The 21,017-nt window shown below is 48.9% G+C and overlaps 2 protein-coding genes across 9 annotated transcripts in view; one reads left to right on the top strand and one right to left on the bottom strand.

Moving 5' to 3' along the window:
* Kcng2 (potassium voltage-gated channel modifier subfamily G member 2) overlaps window positions 1-10,895 on the top strand; it is a 66,694-nt gene extending 55,799 nt beyond the window's left edge. Inside the window, exon 4 of one of the 2 annotated variants that reach the window (XM_028768971.1) lies at window positions 9,055-10,895. In XM_028768971.1, the coding sequence (XP_028624804.1) occupies window positions 9,055-9,828 (774 nt within the window). In that variant the 3' untranslated portion in view covers window positions 9,829-10,895. The remainder of the gene's footprint in view (window positions 1-9,054) is intronic. The other variant, XM_028768972.1, reaches the window with a different exon arrangement.
* A 2,077-nt stretch (window positions 10,896-12,972) lies between these two features.
* Window positions 12,973-21,017, bottom strand: part of Pqlc1 (PQ loop repeat containing 1) — a 37,502-nt gene continuing 29,457 nt past the window's right edge. For 4 of the 7 annotated variants that reach the window (XM_028768925.1, XM_028768924.1, XM_028768926.1 and 1 more), the window contains one exon: window positions 12,973-14,093. In XM_028768925.1, the coding sequence (XP_028624758.1) occupies window positions 13,886-14,093 (208 nt within the window). In that variant the 3' untranslated portion in view covers window positions 12,973-13,885. The remainder of the gene's footprint in view (window positions 14,094-21,017) is intronic. The other 3 variants (XM_028768928.1, XM_028768927.1, XR_003711619.1) reach the window with 2 other exon arrangements.

Genomic DNA, 21,017 nt, shown 5'->3' with positions numbered 1-21,017 from the left:
TAACCCATGGCCACTCCCTTCCTCCTCCTGCAAGTTCTTCTTTCTCCTGGTCCCAAGCCCAGGAAATCTAACCCTCACCTATGTCTCTTCTGCCAAGGTATTGGCTGTTGGCATGTTTATTTACTGATCACAATTAACAGGGCAGGGTCACTCAGTGTCTCGTGTGTGTGTGTGTGTGTGTGTGTGTGTGTGTGTGTGTGTGTGTGTCAGGGCAACCAGTCTTGGGAGCCCCAAATTAGCATTAGAATACAAACAGCATTAGGCCAACCCAGAACAGAGGTGGCGTGGCTTTTTTTCTTTCCTCTGTTGCCAGGATGGGTAAGATATTAGCCACATTCTTTTCTGGTCACCTAGTTGATGGGAAGTGTGGGCAACATATTTGAGTTTTGTTTATTAACGTGAATGTTGAAATCCAACAGCAAAATCAAAAGTTGGGGCCTAGTTAGCAATAGCAGCCTTATGAGTGACAATTGTTTTCTGCTCAGCAAGCAAAATGAGAAGAAAGACTTTTCCAGGTGTGCAGAGTATAAAAGAAATTTACCGAACCTCTGTTCGTTAAGCTGCTGGAAGGCAGGCTTCAACGAAATGACCAGTGGGAGAGAGATTCTCCCACCGAAACATAAGAAACAGGAATCCAAAGCTGGAGAGGGGCGCTGTAGGTCAGGCAGCTCTGTCTCCTGGCACATTCCCATAAGCCACTAGTCAGAGAATTGCAACAGAAAGAGAGAAAATTCAACTGTATCCTAAGTAACATAGTTGAGACCCTATCTCTAAAATAAAGGACTGGGGATGTATCTCAGTGCCCTGTGAAAAGGTCAAATCCCCAGGACCACAGCAGAGGAGAAAGGAGACAGGATGAGGAGCTCCTGCTGTCTCATGTGCGAGCACACTTAGAAAAGATGTGCCAGGACTTACAAAAGCCAAACAAGCCATAAAACGTCACACCTTATAAGAAAAAAAGTAGACCATTGCCTGGCTTAGCCAGGTCAGTCTTGTGCGTCATTTCTCATCTTTCCATGGAGAACTTCAGCCTAGGCAAACATGAAAGATGGGATAGTTGCCTCCTGGATGCCTGCTCTCCTTCCCAGGCTATAATATACTAGATAGTCTCTTCAGGGAATTGAAGCAAGAAAATGGAAGGCATATGATTTGAGACACAGAAATCCACAAAAAGCCTAGAGAACAGGTAAGTGAGTTAGGACAACCACAGAACTCAAATTAACAGAAAAAATCCAACTGTGTGACCACAAATGAACAATGTACAAATGGGACTGGAAATTGTGTTTTAAAGTTGCACTGACCATGTCAACAGACCCATCAGGGAGCCAGGAGCCTAAGGATGGATATGTGAATTTCCTATGTGCCAAAAGTTACAAAACTGCCAGGCTAATGCACATACCTATAACTATAACACTTGAAGGGTGAAGGCAGGAAGGTTAAGAGTTCAAGGCCAACCTCGGTTATGTGATTCTGTTTAAAAGAAGAAAGAAGACAGAAGACACAAGAAGAAGAAGAAGGAGGAGGAGGAGGAGGAAGAGGAGGAGGAGGAAGGGGAGGAGGAAGAAGAGGAGAAACAGAAGCAGAGGCACACCACTGATGAGACATCCATGACTAAAGTAAAGAGAGATACATGCTTGCCATGGACTGGCAGATCAGATGCTTTGGAGTTCATCCTAGTTGAGTTGTAGGGTCTGTGGACTCTCATTCCAAACCTGGTTCTTGTAAATATCATCAAGCTGATTATCAAATTCTTGTGGGACAACAGAGGCATTTTAAAGAACGAGGTGGAAGATTCTTACCTCCTAACTTCAGGATATCCCAACAAGCTCCAGTCAGACTTTGTAGCACTGTGAAAGAGGTGAGACTTGCAGTCTCTGCAGTCAGCATGGAGAGCAGACATGCATGCACAAGGTTACCTCAATCTTTATATTTTTATGTGTTTGTTTTGCTTGTGTGTATGTGTGTACAGTGTGCAGGCAGTGCCCGAGAAAGCCAGAAGAGGGCATCAGATGCCCTGGGACTGGAGTTACAGATGCTTGTGAGCCACAGGTAGGCACTAGGAATTAAACCTGTGTCCTCTGGAAAAGCTGCAAGTATTCTTAACCACTGAGACATCTCTCCAGCTTCTTGCCTTATATTTTACACGAAGATTCAACTCAAAATGAACAGCAGATATAAACATAAAATATAAAATGTGGAACGTCTACAGGAAAACCTAGGAAACCGTCTTTGCTTGCCTAGATTGGAGGCTTCAGATGTTATATCAAAAGCCCTCTACAGGGGGAAAAATTGGTAAATTGCACTTCATCAGAGTTAAACACTTTGCCTATGAAAGACTGCTAAGGGAATGAAAAAGCACAGCTCAGACTGGGAGAAATATTTGCAAATCACAGATCTGACAAAAGCCTTAGCAATTAGACCATACAAAGAGCTGTACAAACTCAGCTGTAAGGAAACCCGGTTACAAAGGAACCAAGGATTTGAGCAGATACTCACTGACAAGACATAAATGACATCACATGAGAAGATCCTGGATGCAGATCGCTGCTAGGGATATACAAACTAAATGACTGTGTGAGACCACACACTTTATTTATAAGGGCAATGACGGGGAGAATTAGAACTCGCATGTAAGTGGGCTGTGACTTGAAAAAGCAAACAACCCGGAACAAATCAGGGCACTGGATCCCCAGGTGCTCTGTGGAAAGGCAAGTGACATGACTCTTGGGAAGTAGTGTTCTCTGATATACATGGTCTGACCCGGCAATGTACTGTAGAATTTACCTCAAATAAAAGCAAATGCGCACAGAGATTGACTCATTAACATTCATGCCAGCTTTATTTGCAAAAGCCCCCAGGACACAAACACATATCCACAAATGGACAGTGGACACCTCCTGACACAATCATAGAATGGGATCCATCAGCCAATAGCAAAAAAGAACAGATGTTAACGGGATAACACAAGTGAACCACAGTCCTCCTTGAGCAGGAACGTGGACCAAGGTCTAGATGCCAGCCACGAGCCTATCTGGAGCTGGCAGGGTCATCAGGCGTGGAAGGACTGGGAATCTCTGGCCATCCCTGAGGAATCTCTGTTGGTTGTGATCATTATGAATCTTCCTCCTGGAAGATGCCTTCATGTACTAAGTTCACAGACCTGCACTCTGGCATGTGAGGCTCTCCTTGTGCAGAAGTCTTCGGACCCATTTCTGACGTTCCCTAAGAGAGTAGTCCCCAGATGGAATTTCCAGGTCAAAGTAGACAGTGTTTGACAGCTTTCAAAGAATATCTTTGCAGAGTTTATGTCGTTACACTACACATTTTGTCCAGCAGTCTAGACGTCACCTGGACTGCCCTGGTCTAAAACCGTCACCTCAGATCCAGCTGACCCATGTGTGACAGGGAATGGATAGGCTAAGGGAACAACTCAAATGTTTCTAATAAACAAGGGGATTGCGTGTCCTGTAAAGCCATAGCTCACTCCCTGCAACCCTAGAGAACCCCAAGTGTGTGGCCACAGGTCATAAGTTGTTTTGTTGGGAGAGGGGGCGTTTTTATTGTCGTTGTTTGGTTTGGTTTTAGTAATTGTGGATGATTCCGCATGAGGCTTGATTAAATGCACCAAACTGAAACTCAGCTCAGTGTTTCTTACACACAGAAGAAAAGGTGCCTAAGCAGACCTTGCTTCCCATGGTCTCACGGGTGTCTGTAGTCTGACTTACAGTTCACGGAGCTGCTTCCCTGGGAGACAGCTGGCCTTTGTTTCCTTAGCCAAGTAACCCCAGAATCTGTCACCTAAGAAGTTGTCACCAGGGAAGGGCTCACAGTGACTTTTCCTGGAGAGGGGGTTTGCTTATAGGACCAAATATTCAAATACAAGTTATCGTTTTCAGAATCCAAACAAGTAAATCAGGTAGAGAAAGGAGAGAAGACACCAAGTGTCCACTGCTATCAGGCCCACGGAGAGCTTGCACTGGCTACCCCAGGAGCAAGCCCAGGTAGACTGAGCTCTGGTGTACTGAGGCTGCAACTATGTGAGCCCCCACCTCCACCTGAGTGGCTGGGTTTGGACAAGGTATGACATGCCAGACTGCAGCTGCACCTGCTCTCTGGCTCCTTGTCTCAGCAGCCAGACCCTGATGGCCACTGAAGTCACCTCTTCCTCTTTTCTCCCCTCCCCCTTCTCTGCACAAGACCCCGAATCTAACCACCACTTCTTTCTGCTTCTCTTCAGCAGACAAGAAAACTCCCCCTAATCCCCAGAGACCTTTCCTGCTCCCCAGGACCCTCTTCCTAGTCTTTTAAAACCCACTTCTTCCCCCCAGACTCCCTCCTGTTCCCCAGGACCCTTTTCCTAATCCCCAAATTATCTCCTCCTCCCCCAGAACCCTCTTCTTGCTCCCCCTAGGACATATCTTCTGATTACCCATCATTATCAAGTACTCCAAAGCTTCTCTCTAGTCCCTTAAGGATCTTCTGCTGCTCCCCTAAAAACTCCTTCTGGTCCCCCAAGACCCTCTTCCTGATATGGATATGAAAAATATGAGACATATCTGTTCTTACCCATCCAGATATGGCTGACCACGCTTAACAGTGTGCACTCAGCCTTAATTCATTTCTACATTTGACTTCAGTGGGAAGCCCCTTCTGTGCTCCTTAGCCTAGTGCCTGGCTTCTTCAGACAGACATCCCAGAGCTCTACTTCTGTCCTGGTCTCCTCTGACCTGGTAGCCTCTGAAGGGGTCAAGGGGGTTCCAGAGACAGGGCAGGGAGAGGACTGTAGCCTAGTGGAGACCATTGGTGTAGAGAAAGAGAAATCTAGAATCTGGAATTTCTTTTACTGTTGTTTGCTGTATGAAAGCTGGTCAGTGCTCTTGCTTCTGGGGACACTGGAGTACTGCTAGTCCTGGTGACAGAGCTGCCCGTGCTGACTCCGCCTGGACACTGCGTGTTTGCTATTCCGGTGACTCTTGACTGTAGCAGGGACTCCATCCAACCTTCCACACCTCAGGCCTTCAGAGCTTGAACTGCACGCGGACATTGGCAGCTTGCAGAACAATTGAAACGTGAAGGAGGAAAAGTACAAGCAAAAGTCAAATAAAATTACACAATGAGAGGGACGCTCTCCAGGGGCAGTGGAGCTGATCTGGCCTGGTTCTTGTTTGTTTGTTTGTTTGTTTGTTTGTTTGTTTTTAACCAAGTAAGGCAGATGTGTCATCTCGTGATGAATCGAGGTCTGCCTTCTGGGCTGAAAGCTCTCCCAGAAACTGCTCCCTTAACTAACCTCAGGCTTGAAGACACCACCACCCTTGGCTCTATCTGCTCATTTCTAGCCAGGAAGGATCCCCAGTGGCAGCATCTGAATCTTCCTCTGGCAGGGGGCATAGTGATCTGTGGGGACTCAGAGGATATTATTTGGCCTCTGGTGTCTCCCGTTTTGTGGTTTTAAACTCATCGGGGGCACAGGGTTTGTTTCTCCCTGCTCTGTGGGAGGAGCCATGACTCTAGAATGCTACTTCTACTTAGAACTTACTTTCGACACTACTTTAGGGTAGTGTCCTTGAGTTCTCAATTCAGATTCCATGTGTGTGACCTGGGCAAGCTACCCAAAGAACCCAGGGAAGGGGACATAGAGACAAAGACAGACAGGAGACCTTCGTGAACACCCAGTGTCTTAACTGAAATCTGCATCAGAGTTTCCTGAACAAGGCTGAAGCTAGAGTCTTTCCTGCCCTAGATGTCTGGAAGTAGGGACTCTGGCCTCAGTGAGCAGCAGTCTGTGGGGCCAGGGCCAGGGTGCTTTCTCGGGCTTCAGTGCAGCCTCCACCCCTCTCATTGGCCTGATTTTGGGTACAAGGGTGGCATTTCCAGCCTCACAATAGGATGGTGGCTGATGTGTAGGTCAAGGTGGGGGCCCTGGCAGCTCGTGAATGCCGAAGAGAGTGATGAAGCAGAGGGCTCTGCACATAGTACCTTAGATATGGACGGCCAGTTACACGTGGCACAAGTTTGCAGACTCTGGGTGCCAGCTCTCTACCTCCCTTTCAGGCATCTACTAGAGTCCCAGGTACACACACAGGATGGCCTACACATCCCTGAGTGTCCCACATACCCGCATCCCTCTGCACACAGGAGTCATTGTTGGCTGTACACCCCCAAGTCATTGCTAAGCCAAGACCTGATGACCACTGAGGCCTCAGACCCCTTCTGAGTAGAGGTTTCACTAGAGACAAAAACTGCAGGCCTTACCACTCTGTCCATTGGGCCTTAGACACAAAGCTCCTGACTCCAGATCCTCACATGGGCCTAGAGGCTCCTTGCAAGAGGTGAAACCAGGGCCTAGAATAAAAGGGGACAGAGTCGTGCAAGCATCACTGTGCATATTTCCTTCATAGTGGAGGTGACCTGGTGACAGATTCTATCACACAGAGTCAAATCCTCTGAACAAGGATGGGCTATGAGCTGCGTGTTTGTGTGGTGGGCTAGGGAATCATCAGGTAAGACGTGGCAGCCTTGAGGTTGCGCATGGCTGCTATCTCTGCCCCACTTCCCAGCAAGACGGCTGTCTACTCTGCTGTTAGACAGGTGCAGGCAGCTATAAGCCCCAGAATATATCTCAGCAGTGGGATGGCCATCACAACCTCAGCCTGTTGCTGTTTGTTTGTTTTCTGTAGCCCAGCTAGCCACAATCTCTTGGGTTTTCTTAGAGATTGAATATTTTCAGTGAAAATATCCCACATGTATAATCCACATACCATACCTGTAACATGTCTGTTGTATCTTCCTATTCCATTATTCCCACCAGTAACTGTATCGTCACAGAGAAATGGCATGTCCCCCAAACTGTGCCTCTGTTACCCTAACCCCTGTTACCCACTAATCCACTTTCCTGTAGATTTCCCTATCTTGAACTTTGATATGGATTAAGTATCCAGTATGTCTTCTGTGCCTGCCTTCTCTTACATCACATGTTCAGGGTCAGGGTCACATGACACTGGGGTCAGCTGATGACTAAATATTCCAACATCTGAACCAACTACATTTTGTTTATCCTTCAACTATAGACTCGCATTTGGATTACTTTGCCTCCTGATGTAAAGTCATGTACAAGTTCTATGGAGACGTGTTTTCTCCAGCAGAGACCCATGAGTAGCACTGTGGAGTCTGATTACTGTACTTATCTGAGGAGCTGCCAGAACGCTCTCTAGAGTGACTGGACCATTTTGTATTCCCATCAGCAGTGTGTGAGAGTTCCAGTTTCTCCATATTCTCACTGACACTTGTCACTTCAGATTCATTGACTTTATCTTATTTTGTGGCATTTCCTTCAGAAATAATGGTATCGGATATCTTTTTTCATGCATACACACGTGTGTGTATGTGTGTGTATATGTATATGTGTATTTGTGTGTGTATATGTACGTATGTATATGTACGTGTGTATATCTTTGTGTATGTGTATATATATGTGTGTGTATATGTGCGTGTGTGAGTATATGTGTGTATGAGCTTTTTGTATACTTTCATGGTACTGTGAATGGGATTTTTATTTTCATATTACTTATTGCAAGTTTATATAGAGATAAAATTGACTTTTGTATATCTATCCTTCAATATTACTGAATTAGTTAATCAGCTCTAATGTGTTATTTAAGTGGCTTCTTAGGGCTTTTCTCTATGCAAGGCCATTTCACCTGTGAACATATTGTTATTTCTTCCTTTCTACACTAGATTGATTTTAGGAGGTGGGGGGGAGGAGTCTAACCATCCTGGCTTGAACATTGAGAACTCCTTGGCTAGGAGTAACAAGATCTGATTATCTGACCTTACTTTTTAATGATGCCTTTATTGTGAATTAATCAGTTTCAGGTGCTAAGTCAGCCCTGCTTCCCTGGCAAAAACCTTTCTCCATCTTGATTTTTTAAAAATTATTTCATGTATCTATTTTTTTAGAAGGACATGCATGTGTCATGGCCCACGTGTGGAGTTAACTTGCAGACGTGGGTTCTCTCCTTCCACCATGTAGCTCTTAGGAGTCAAACTCAGGTTTTAAGTCTTGTTGGCTGGTGTGTGTATCTGCTGACCTGTCTCAGAGAGCCTCCATCCTGGTTTCAAAGTCTTCTGTCTGCTGCTGGCTTCTGTTACTACTTTAAACTTGATTGTTGCTGTTTTCACTTTTGTTTCTGAGATGGGCTAGGGTGCTGATTCTAGCCTCAACCAGATATACAGTTGAAGATAAGCCTGAATTCCTAATTCTCCTGCCTTCATCTCCCAACAGCTGGGTTGGAGGGCAGACTCGAGACCCTGTTTTTCTTATGCTTCTGTAGTTTTCTGAAGATGACACTGTCTATGTTTTGTATTGCTCAGAAGTTCCTTCACTCTTGTTTTGTTGTGGTTAGTGTTAATAACTCGGTGTTACTACTTGGACATTGTGGGACACTATGTAGGGCTGTCTGGGCCGCTGGTCTCTGAGTGGGCTCACTGCTGTTTAACCTCCTGGCCTCCAACTCTTGTCTCCAGGTTGCTTCAGACACTCTTTTCGTCCTAAGTCCCTTTCTGTTTTACCATTCTAGAATTTGTTCATTGCATCCAAATTATCCAAGTTGGAGGCACATTAAACACGTCACAATGTGTCTTATATCCTTTTCCTTGTTGGTGACAGTAGTCGTGCCTCCACCTGTATTTCCTGTTCTAGTTGTGTGAAATGTGTCGATTTTGATCTCTTTAAGAATCAGGGTCTCAGCCAGAACTTTTTTGTAGGCATCTCACAGATCAAGTCAGAGACGCTCCGTGGTCAGTGGTCCCAGGTTTTAAATGCCTTTCCAATTTCCTGAGTCAGCCTGCTCATCAGCTCACATACAAAAAATGGTGTCAAATAAATCTTCAAAAGAATGGGGTGGGAGCAGATTGGGCCTTTTTAGCCAAATTCTTCTATACCCTTTCCCCATTCCCAGATGTCCCTGGTGCGTGTTTGTGTGACATCCTGCTTCCCTTCCTGATTTTCTCGTGGCCATCGCCCATCCGCCAATCCGATGTTCCTCTCCTCCATAGGGCGAGTGCTCCACGAAGTGCCGCAACCTGTTCGTGCTGGAGACGGTGTGCGTGGCCTGGTTCTCCTTCGAGTTCCTGCTGCGCTCCCTGCAGGCCGAGAGCAAGTGTGCCTTCCTCCGGACGCCGCTTGCCATCATCGACATCCTGGCTATCCTCCCCTTCTACGTGTCGCTGCTCGCGGGACTGGCGGCAGGGCCCACCGGCAGCAAGATGCTGGAGCGCGCGGGGCTGGTGCTGCGGCTGCTGCGGGCGCTGCGTGTGCTCTATGTGATGCGCCTGGCGCGCCACTCGCTGGGGCTGCGCTCACTTGGCCTCACCGTGCGCCGCTGCGCGCGCGAGTTCGGACTGCTGCTGCTCTTCCTCTGCGTGGCCATGGCGCTCTTCGCTCCGCTCGTGCACCTGGCTGAGCGCGAGCTGGGCGCTCACCGCGACTTCTCCAGCGTCCCCGCCAGCTACTGGTGGGCAGTCATCTCCATGACCACCGTGGGCTATGGAGACATGGTGCCGCGCAGCCTTCCCGGCCAGGTGGTGGCGCTGAGCAGCATCCTCAGCGGCATCCTGCTCATGGCTTTCCCAGTCACTTCCATCTTCCACACCTTCTCGCGCTCCTACTCGGAGCTCAAGGAGCAACAACAGCGCGCGGCCAGCCCTGAACCGGCCCTGCGCGAGGACAGCACACGCGACGACAGCACGCGTTCCGCCAGCGCCACCGAGGACAGCTCTCAGGAGACCGCGGGCGCGGCAGGGAGTTCACCGGGCCGGGTGGGACCCTGAGCTCTACTTAGAGCTTCAGAGAGTCAAAGCCTCAGAGGACACCAAGCTCTGGCTGACCCAAGAGTCGCAAACTTGGTCTGGCATGTCGTTGCAGCTGGCGTTGCAGCTGGCTCCCCAAGCAACCCCCGAGCTTCGCGTAGCCTGGAGGATATAGCAACCTGGTCTTTCTTTTTTGCTTTTATTTTTCCCTCCAGTTTTAAATTTTCTATGGTTAATTAAAAATAATTGAATCCCAGAAATTCCAAGTCTGAAGCAAATACCAGCCAACCTGGACTAAATTTTGTCCTTCCTTGCTCCAAATCTAAGGCAGCCCCAGGGAACAGAGGATGGCATCTACCTTGTGATCCTTAGTGGGCAATACCCATATAAAAGAGGGCATCAGCTGGCATCTGTCACTGCCAGCGTCCACATTACCTGCCAAGTGTTGGGTAGTTGACGGGACACTTAGCCCTCTTAGTTCCGCCTATCCACCCTTTGCAGGAGGAAAGAAATCTCAGAGTTGACCTCTGTTTTCTCAAACCGTCTCAATCAGATCACTTGCATAGTGGCCTTTTAACCCTTTCCCTGCCTTCCCTGGGTCTGCAGGAAGGTTGCCTGTCTCCAGGGGATGTTGGTGTCTCGTCTGTTGGGACATTTCCCTTAGATGTGGCTGAAGTGAAAACCAAAACCCTTGAGCAAGCCTACTGTGGTGAGGAGGCAGTTCAGGGAGAAGATGGTGAGGGCACCGCCAGGAGGAAGAGCGGCCTTTCTCTACTCCGTGGAGGCAAGGGAAATGGAACCTCCCAAACTGTGTTGCTTTGCCCTGTTTCAACAAGCCCACAGGTGGTGGCATATGCCTGCAACTGCGGCCCTTGGGAAGTGGATACAGGAAGATCAGAAGCTCAGTGAGCCCCACCACTATACCCAAGATAGTCATAGACAGACTGGGTTGTAGGCCACCATCATTGCCTATTACATAGTAGCTTTCAGCAAGGCCCCTATGTGAGCTCAGCACAGGCCCATTTGGGGCCCTTGCACCACAGGCTTTGCAAAAATTTACTGCAGCCAAATAAAGAGTTGCCAGCCCCTCCTAATGGCCATAGGCTGAGTTCCTCACTTAGGTATCATTTATGTTTTTGTGGGGTCCATGCTGAGCCTTGGGCTTCTAGAGCTAGAAACGGGGTTCCTGTGATTTGGGAGGCTGGGAAACACAGGAGGGAGAGAGCACCCCAACCTCACTTTGTTAGCACCCTTGCCCCGACAGTTCAGTAAAAGCCACGTCACATGGTCCTCACTCCCAGGGTAGGTGGGTAATTTCAGGGTGGCAGGTAGAGAACTGAATGCAGGACTCAGGGCTTGGATATCCACAACATGTCCCTGAGGATAAGGGTGACATGGAGTGACAGACATGCACACAAATGGGCTTCACCTGTCAAGGCACAGTATGAGAGAGGATGAACCCGGGAAGTAAACAGGTAACTTGGGTTCGCCAGCAGCAGTCTTCCTAGACCAAGCAAGAGATGGAGGCCAGTGAACTAAGCAAGAAAATCTCCCATTTTTCTTCTGTGTATCCACTCTTTTCTGGGATCTTTGCACAAGCCCTTTGGGGCAAAAAGAATGTTCTTTCACATGTAGAGACAACTACTGGGGATGGGCCTGGCTGAGCCTGGCTGAAACCTGGAGCCTGGCTTCTTTCTTACTGCTGGGCCCACATCCACCAAGGTCAAGGCCAGCAGGATCTTTTAAGGCACTTGTAGTGAAGGAACGGGGAAATGCGGGGACTGGAAAAGCCAGAGCTTTCCTCTAACAGGAGGCAGAGCTAGAGGTTACCCAAGTGTACCTTGGCCTCAGGCCTGCCCCACCAGCATATGTAACAAGGGTAGATCCTGACCACACACTGAAGACAGACCTGAGACTTCTAAGGTGAACTGCCCTTCGTGTAGGAATGGCCTTGGGCTTGCTTAGGTCCCATCAGGGACTTTGGTGCCAGCAGAGATCCAGCCAGAGGCAGTTCTTTGTGTCAGGCTGACATTCAAGGTGGACTCCTTCTCTCAAGGAATGATATGGACACCGGCTAGGCAGGTGCAGATCTTTTCCTCCCTAAAGATCCCAGAAGGAAATTTTCCAGGTTACTGTCTCTTGGAAGCCATGAGGAATGAGTAAAGGATCTAGTTATACTAGCCAGTGCCCAAGAGCATCACCAACCAGGCCACCAGAGGCCACCTTCGGTTACCATATGGGAAGGGTTGACAGCCAGCTCGGTTGAGAATGGGTGCAGGGAAGGACACATCTCTTCTAAACAAGCAGACCACCAGCTCAAAACTCCTCTGCCTATACAGACCCAGGGGACTCCCCTACTAAAACCTTCTGGGAAGGATTCAGGGCTGGATATACTGTGGCCTCAGCTTCCTGTTTGGTTTCAGGAAACATGTATTCCCTAGATTCCAGTCAGTCCCCTTAGGACACAGATTAAGTCCACGTGGAAATACTTGCCAAGACATGCACAGTGCACTGGCTGCATTCTTGGTGCACGTGATGCTCACAGTGACCACAACCACAGCAACAACTGGGCTGAAGAAAACAGCTCTTTCTCACATCCAGGAGCTAGACTAAGCTTTGTGTACTAAGAACTGAAGTGAGGTGCAGCCTCAGCCACACAAGCAATGACCTCGCAGTCTACCAACACCCTGGCTAAGGAAGAAAAGTCAGTACACCCCTGAGCCAGTCACTGTCTCACTACTTCTGTTTCCTCCCTGTTGGTCCAGAGTGATCCCCAAACCCCTTCCTTCAACTATAACCCAGTCACGACTGTGTCTTTGTGGCTTACCTGGCACCCTCTGTGGTGCTCATGGAGGACAATCTGAGTTCATTCAGCTCAGAGAGCCATACCCTCAAGTGCCAGAGAGATGCCCTCATCCGCCCAGACCTGGGTCATATCCCTAAAAGTCATGTGAGCTTTCCAACCCGATGCAACCCTGAATCCCCCACCAGAACCTGTACCAGCTTCCATCTCCTCAATTTCTACAAGTTACCTTCCCCCCCCCGACTTGTACCGCCACCCTCCACCCAACATCGCACCGCCTCCTGTCCTGTCCACCCGCTGTGACTGATCCTCCCTCCTGGATCCGAACGCTGTTTACTGACTTACATACACCACACGGAACATGTTTATTCAGCAGCTGGAGCTGCCATCGATGGCATTTATTTTGGAGGTAATTACCACTACAGACATCTCCCTTCATTTTTAAAAAATAAACATCTTACAAGCATCTGACAGGCCAGACAGTGAGCAAGAATCTTGCTCGCACACTTAGAATATCCAAGGGAAGCTTGAAGGTGGCACAGTGTGGACTCTTTGGCCATCAGGTGAGCCACCATGACTTTCAGAGCTATTGTGCTAACTGGATAGCATCATCGTGTGCACAAGAAGTTCTTCTGCCCAGCAGAAGGGAAGATACTGTTATATAGAAGCATCTAGAACATTCTGGACCCAGGAGCCAGCCAGGTCAGCACAAGGCTGCTAAGCACAACATGATCTCATGATGAGCTCAAGAGAGGAGCAAAATACAGTGACCAGTGTCAGGCCAACAGCCTCTATCTCCCCCAGGTGCAGTAGACATACCCGTGGCATACTAGGGTAGGACAGGCCAGAACTTAAGGACAGACAAGCCGCCTGCAGCCATGACTACACACTAAGAGTGCCACAGGCTCTGCTAGGAGACCAGAGGCTCACTGAGAGAAGATGGCTGAGAGGAAGGAACTTAGCTGCTTGCTCTGCCTGCCATCTTGTTTAGTGGCATGAACCTATTTCAGGATCAGGCCAGAGTTTTTCTGGAGGAGGTAAGGAAAGACGCCTGCCTTTTCTAACACCTTGAAAACCCCACAGAGGCAGCCCTAGCTCCACTGACCCTCAGTCCCCCACCAGAAGGCTGATGGGGACACAGCACTCAAGTTAATCTCTGCCTACACCTGGCCCATCTGTGGAGTGCACAGGACCAGTCTCCCTGATGCAGAAGCACAGACTGGGACTCAGCACCCACGGCTGGTCGGTCACATGTCCTTGTCCTCCCTAGATTCCTCAGAGAGCCTTGGCGCTGGCAGGGTGCACTGCATGGGCTGCTGGCTTCTGGGGGTGGTGAGCAAAGGCATAGGCCTGCCCCAGGATGGCCAGGTCCACCATGACCTGTAGCAGCCCACAGACTGAGAACTGCAGAGGTGCACCATTGAGCAAGAAGTAGGCTGTCTTGAAGGTGTCCCCACTTGTCCACATGAGCACCATCTTGAGGCTGCAAGAACAGAAAGGGACAGTCAGTGTTGACCCAAGAACAGGGATATAGAGAGAGGTCAGTAGTGCGACCCAAAGGATTAGTGGCCACATTAAGAGATGGAGACCACAGAAGGAGATTGAACACCCTGACCCAGGCCTGTCCAACCTACTACCTTGTGCCTTTCTCTGGTCCCAGAAAGAAAAGAGAGTGTACCTCACACCAGGACTTGGGAGTTCTGACCCCCATGGGTCAGACCATGGCTCTGACAAGGCCCCAAGAATACTCTGATTACAGACAGCCACAAAGGTTGGTATCTGGGGAAGGCAGGACCCCAGGGTTCTTTAGTCTGGCCTAGTAGGTCCCCACACTGGGTTCTGCAGATGTGGGAAGGGAGTGGAGAAGGCAGAGAACACACCAAGCAGAAAGTGGCTGTCCTGGGGCCTCCCTTCAAGAGAGAGTTCGAAGAGAAGCAGAATCACTCCTACTGTCCCACATATCCCTTGTTCTCACACAGAGATAGGGGCCACAGACATGACTGTTTTCTTGCATCATAGGTGCAAAGAAACCTAGCTCTCTTGGCAGAATAAGCCTATAGCACTAAAACTACATGCAGCCCAAGTGTGGGGGCTGCAGCTGATGGCCCCAGGCAAACAGCCGATGGCACACTACAAAGAAGTCCCACAAGCTGAAGACACAGCCACTTTCTTTGGCCACCTCTTTGCAGTATCCAAGCTTCCTGTCCTCTTAGGGCTACCAGTTTACTCCTTCCTGAAATGGCTCTCTCTTTATGCCAATCCCAGTGCTATAGCTCAGAGGCCCCAGAACAAGGGAGCAGCACACCCTCATCTCATGGTCCTATATCTGCAAACCTGGGGTCATGAGAAGTGCCTGCCTCAGGCCTTTCTGGAGACAGGGATCTGAGTGTGCTCTGAGAAAACTCTAGTGATGGGGAAGAGCTAGGTTAGCCCGCTCAGTGGCTTACGTTAGACACTGTACTCTTCCCACTACTGTGATAAAGTATCCAACAAGAACAATACACAGAACAGTTTGTCTCACAGTTTGGGGAGGGCATAGCAGCAAGAGAGAGACACATCTAGTCACTGCCCCTGTCCATATTCAGGAAGCAACAGAGAACTGCCTGTCCTCAGTTTGCTTCTTTTTTATCCTGCCCAGGACCCCAGTTGTCCACAGTCTGAGGGTGAATCTCTCTATTCTAATTAAACAATTAGCAACTCCCTTATAGACACATCAAGAAGTCCATCCCTAGTGACTCTACACCCTGTCTAGCTGACCGTGTTAACCATCACAGCCAAGGTTCTGGAGGTCTGAACAGAGAAATGCCACAGAATTTTGCACCCTGGCCTTCCAGTCCAACTCCGGGTCCTTCTGAGATTTTCTTTAACACTTAGGAAATGTTCTGCTGCTACACTTGAACTGTGACTTAAGCAACAGCTAAGTTGTCATTTAACTTCAATGTCACCTCACTGAAGCCAGGTGTGGTGGCACTTGGGGCAGAAGGATAGGGAATTCAAGACCACCCTCAGCTACAAGACTTAGCCTCAAAACAAACTCATCATATTATTGGAAAGGCAAGTTATGAGAAGACACCACACACATATACAACCTAGATAAAGAGTCCCTGAAAGGTATGCAAATGAGGGGTCATGTGTAGGTTACCACTGGCTGGTGTTTCACACGTGGTTGGACAAGTCTGAGGCTACAGGTGAGTAGAACAAGTCTGTATGACATGACACATCTAGGGTCCGGAGTCCCAGAGTTCACTTCTCAGCCGACAGTGCCCCTCATAATCCAACAGCACTAAGTTAACAGGAAACAACTTCCTTAGGGTTGCCTAAGAAGAGTGACACCCAGAGGCTTTTAGTTCTCATCTTAAATCAGGTAAAGCCACACTGTTGGTCTCAGAACACTCAGGGGGTGGATAAGGGGGTGGGGACAAAATATGGGTCTTATTGGGTCACCTGCTCGACAACCTCACACCTGAGCTTCAGTTCTTCAATAGAGGAGCAGAGCATATAGGGAGGGCTGGGTTCCTTCACTGCTTAGATAGGGCTGCATCTGATTCATTACCTCTCAGACAGAGCCCAGGAGTCCGCTAGGAAAGACAGGCATACCCACCAAACTTCCAGAAGGCGTCTGTGACAGTCGTGCCTATCTAGGCCTTCAGATGCCTGGACAGTCATGTCTGTACACTTATCACAAACAGAAAGCAGGTGTTGGACTCAGGTTACAGCCTTACAGTCAGTGGCTCAAAGCCCTGGTCAGACAACAGGTGGACTGTACAAGGACATATCACGGCCTAAGAAGAAACTGGACCTAGCAGTGACTCATGTGGACTTGAAACAAACCAACAGAAACCAAGAAAGACCTGCAGGCAAAGGTGATCAAATTGCCCCTCAAAGTCACAGATTCCCGGTGACCATTTGCTGGGACAAAACATGCAGCGGTGAGCTATGTGACTCAGTTAAACACAGGTGCTTCAAAAATTCATCCAGTGTCACACTAAGTGGGTGTGGGATCCCTTGGGTTTGACTCTAAAATCTGGCAGAGACAGGTCTACAGCACAGGACATACAGCTGTAGCCCTGTGTCCCCAACCACCTGTCCCTGTCCAGGCCACCTGCCCAGGGCCCTTCACTGTTAACATCCCATTGGCCTCAAGTACATAGTTGTGTCTGTAGCAGCAAATGGAGACATGAAGTAATTGCCGGAGCATGGCACTACACAGTGCCGGGGATATTCTTAGCCACCTGGATTCTTCCTTTGGACAGCCTCCACCTCCAGGAAAGATAGCTCATTGGTAACGTCAACATCATTCTGTCCCTGGGACAGGAATCTAACCATGCTGAGGTCCTGACATGCTCTGAATTTCTCAAGGAGTTAAAAGAGGGAAAAAAGACCAGAGTGTCACACACACACACACACACACACACACACACATCAGAGGGTACAGGGCTGATGTACACAGGAGAAACTCAAATCAGTTTCCTGGGACTGTTACTGGTTTGTTTGCTCTGAGGCAATGGGTGCTGGTTCTCCTCCACACCAGGATGTTCCAGTTAGCACCATCTTCATGAGTAAACAGGGAGCACCCCAGCACTCAGGAGGCCCAGGTGGGAGGATCAAATGTTCATTGGGCCAGGTATGATAGCATATGCCTTGAATCCCAGTACTTAGGAGGCAGAGGCAAGTAGATCTCTGTGAGTTCAAGGCTAGCCTGTCTACATTATCAAGTTCTAGGACTATATAGAGAGGCCCTGTCTTAAAAAAAGAAAGAAGACTTCAAGGGCATTCGAGGGGGTGTGAGAGAGAAAGTGGTAGAAATACACCACATCCCAAGAAGTTCTTCTCTTGTCCTTGAAAGAAAACAGCTGGCCTAGGGTCTCTAACCGAGAGATTCCCACAGGACAGGATATCCGCTCTCCCAGCTGTGCGCCTTGCAGTGGAGTCAGTGTGGGTGTGGAGCAGATTGTCATCGCAGAGGCCTAGATTTTCTGCGTCAAGATCGTACTGTAGCTGGTGGCTTAGGCATGGCTGTAGTTCCGTCCCTCTCCTCTGCCTCTGCCCAGTGCTGACTGCTGTCTCTTCAGCGGGCCCCTGACCCGACCCCTCCTAGCTCCCCACTGTTTTAATCCAGGCTCCCATGACCTCACTCTTGGCTCCAGCGTTTCTCTTCCCAACCAGGCTGCCAGATCACTGCTCTTAAAATACCTCCTCACCTCATCCTGTCCTGGGCAGCCGGCAGGAATGCCTCTCTCTGGCACCCAGGACAGGGAAGCCAACTGCTGCACCTGCTCGGCTTGCCTTCCAGCTTCAGTCCACTCATATGCTGACCATGCTGACCTCAGCCCAGGACCAAGTCACCACTACCACCTACAAAAGCCACGCCCCCAAGGCCAAAAGAAGCCCCACCCAAGGTTGAAACCCACACAAATTGTATCCCCTTGGTAACCTGAGTTAGGCAACATTCTCTTAGATGAGACACCAAAAACAAAAGCAAAAAGGGGAAACAGATACACACAATGTCTTCAGAGCTGAAAGCTTTTTGTTTGTTTAAGACAGCGTCTTGCCGGGCTGTGGTGGCGCACGCCTTTAATCCCAGCACTTGGGAGGCAGAGGCAGGCAGATTTCTGAGTTCGAGGCCAGCCTGGTCTACAGAGTGAGTTCCAGGACAGCCCGGGCTATAAAGAGAAACCCTGTCTCGAAAAAAAAAAAAAAAAAAAAAAAGACAGCATCTTAAGTATCCTAGGCTGGCATCACATTCCCAACATAGCTGGGGATGACCGTGAATTCAGAATCCTCCTGTCTCTATCTCCTAAATGCTAGGATTACAGGTGTGTACCCCTAAGCACAGTTTATGTGGTGCTGAGGATCAAACCTCCAAAGAATGCCAGGCAAGCATGCTCTATCCACTGAGCCATCCCACCTCTCGAGTTGAAGCTTGGGTGTTGACCCCTATCCCTCAACTCTACCTTCCAACCTCCTGCCCTGTACAACTAGTAGAATGTGAAAATGTGCTCCCTGGAATACAGGGTAGCAGTTCCACAGAAGATCACATCCCAAGCTATCACGTGACCTGTCCATTCTCTGCCTACATGCTTTCTCTATAAAGGAAAACACAGTATGTCCAGAAGAAATTATATATGAAATTAGGACAGCATGAGTCAACTGAAGACAGACAAACATCTGGAACATCCACATCATGAAGTTGTAGAAAGGAACAATGCTCAGGCCAGACCCAGAAGGCTACACAGTATACGATTCCACAGACGTGTAATGACCAGGACAGGCAAATCAGGAAGACAGAAAACAAGTAAGTGGTGTGAAGTAGTCTGGGTCAGATGGACAAGGCTGCCAATGAGTTCAAGTCTCTGAACCTCTATAAAGAGATGACTCTAAAATTAGAACATAATGCTACCCCAGAGCCTGAGCATGCACTAATGTGCTCCCCTGGGGACTCTGCAAGCAGAGTACCTAGCCAGGGTGGTACCTGGCCTTTCTGCTCCAGGCCCTATGAGAAGCATATGTTCTTCTCACAGAGCAAACAGCACAGGTTAACCATAGAGGTCAGGTAGTGACCAAGACATGTCCCAGCAGAAGCATGCTGGCTTTCCCAAAAGGCTATGAATTTGAGGGGCCTGTTCAGGGGACCACAGCTAGACCTGTATGATCATAGGTTAAGCAAAGCCCAATTTCTGGAGCATAATGGCAAGAGAGCCCAGAGTCCCAACTGGATCCTGCAGAGTGGCCTGGTTCCAGGGCCTGAGGCTCAGCCTCCATCCATGGGCTAAGCTTGCCTGCCTGTCATCCTGTTCTCAAACAGTCTCCATCCTTACTCTCGAGGGCCCTGCCTTCCTTGCTAACCCTTCCTTGCTAGATTCTTCAGACTCTGCCATGCCTCCCCCTCCCCATTCTGTGCTTCCAGTGCCTTCCCCAACTACTCCCTCCTGTTCCATGCTGTTGAAGGCTGCTGAAGGCTTGGCTTTCTCCCTCGTTTACAGCCACCCCCACCCTCCAGTAATTACTTGTTAGGGAACAGTCTTCAATTCTAGTAAAACCTGGAGGAGAAGAATGCAAACACCCCCACCCACCCACCCACACACATACACACAGGATATGCCTTGCAGAGGTCTGCTGCATTAATTAGTAAAGTTATTCCAAAGCGTCATCATTCACCACCGGCTCCAAAGCCGCAGCTGGTTAATATTTTTCAAGAGGGACATTATTCAAAAGTATCTTGAGCAGTAGCTCCAAGACAGGAAACGCGTATGTGCCTGTGGGGTTGTGTGTGTGAAAGACAGAGTGTGTGTATGTGTAGATGTGTGTTCACACATCTGTACACATGTGTACGGTAGAGTAAGACTTCCCAGGAAATCTGCTCTGAGGCTACTAAAATTAGTCAAAAAGGAACGAAGGCAAGTTCCTCTCAATTCTTAATCGTTCCCTGCACCACTGACCTCCCTCCCCCACTCCCAGCCCCAGGAATCCAAATGTAAAGTATAATTGGACTGAAGTCCTAATGTAGGTTTTTCCCATGTTACAGTGTGAGCAGGTCCTTAGAAACACGGGATAAAGCTACACGGTCTTGTTTCCATCTCTCAGCAGCCTCTGGTTCTTATGTGTTGAAGTGTCTGTGTGTGTGCACATACATGTCTTAAGCCCATTTTCAATCAATCACACGAAGTACCTGCACTCTATCAAATTTATTTGAAATGGCACTTTCCATGGCTTCTAGAGTCACAATCCCATGGATCCATGGTAGCCCAGCACTCCATCGAGAAGGCAGGACACAGCAGGACCTGCGACATCCCCAACCAGGATTCCTGGTGGTAAATCCTAATGATAAGGGCACCAGCCCTGCAGGCTTGGGAGCATGGTCAGCAAATGCCTCTGTGCACATGAAGGAGCCTAGCACCCGGCCCTAGAAGATGCCCCAGCAGAAAGCCCTAATATCTCCACACATTGGCTCCTCTCCTTGGCACCACACCACCAACTCTAAAATGTCTCTGCCCTCAGCTGAAAATGGCTCATTCAACACTTGAGTTTTGGAGCAACAAATTAGTCGCATCCAGAAATCACCCTGTGGCTTTCCTCCGTGATCTGCACTGACACGGACTCAGAGCTGGTGCTCTCCGGCACATCCACCAGCCCCAAACCAGAGCTGTGGGATCATCATGGCTCCAGCAACAACAAACATTAAAAAAAATCCAGAACCAATTCAGGGCTCCACCCATCCTCACCAGGGAAACGTGATCCACTGTGGTCACAGCTGCCAGCCTATCTCTGTCCTTCCTATGTGAGCACCATGTTCAAGTCTACTTTGTATACTAACTTCTACACCTCACACTTATATCTAAGCTCTATGAGTGCATATGAGCATCATCTCTACAACCCTGCATCCAGTAAAAGATGCAGAGATAGTAAA

This window comes from Grammomys surdaster, unplaced genomic scaffold (assembly GCF_004785775.1).
Source record: "Grammomys surdaster isolate TR1022 unplaced genomic scaffold, NIH_TR_1.0 189, whole genome shotgun sequence".
In the NCBI taxonomy this organism is placed as follows: Eukaryota; Metazoa; Chordata; class Mammalia; order Rodentia; family Muridae; genus Grammomys; species Grammomys surdaster.
Note: the sequence above shows the minus strand (reverse complement) of the source record. Positions and strands in the feature narration are given on the sequence as shown.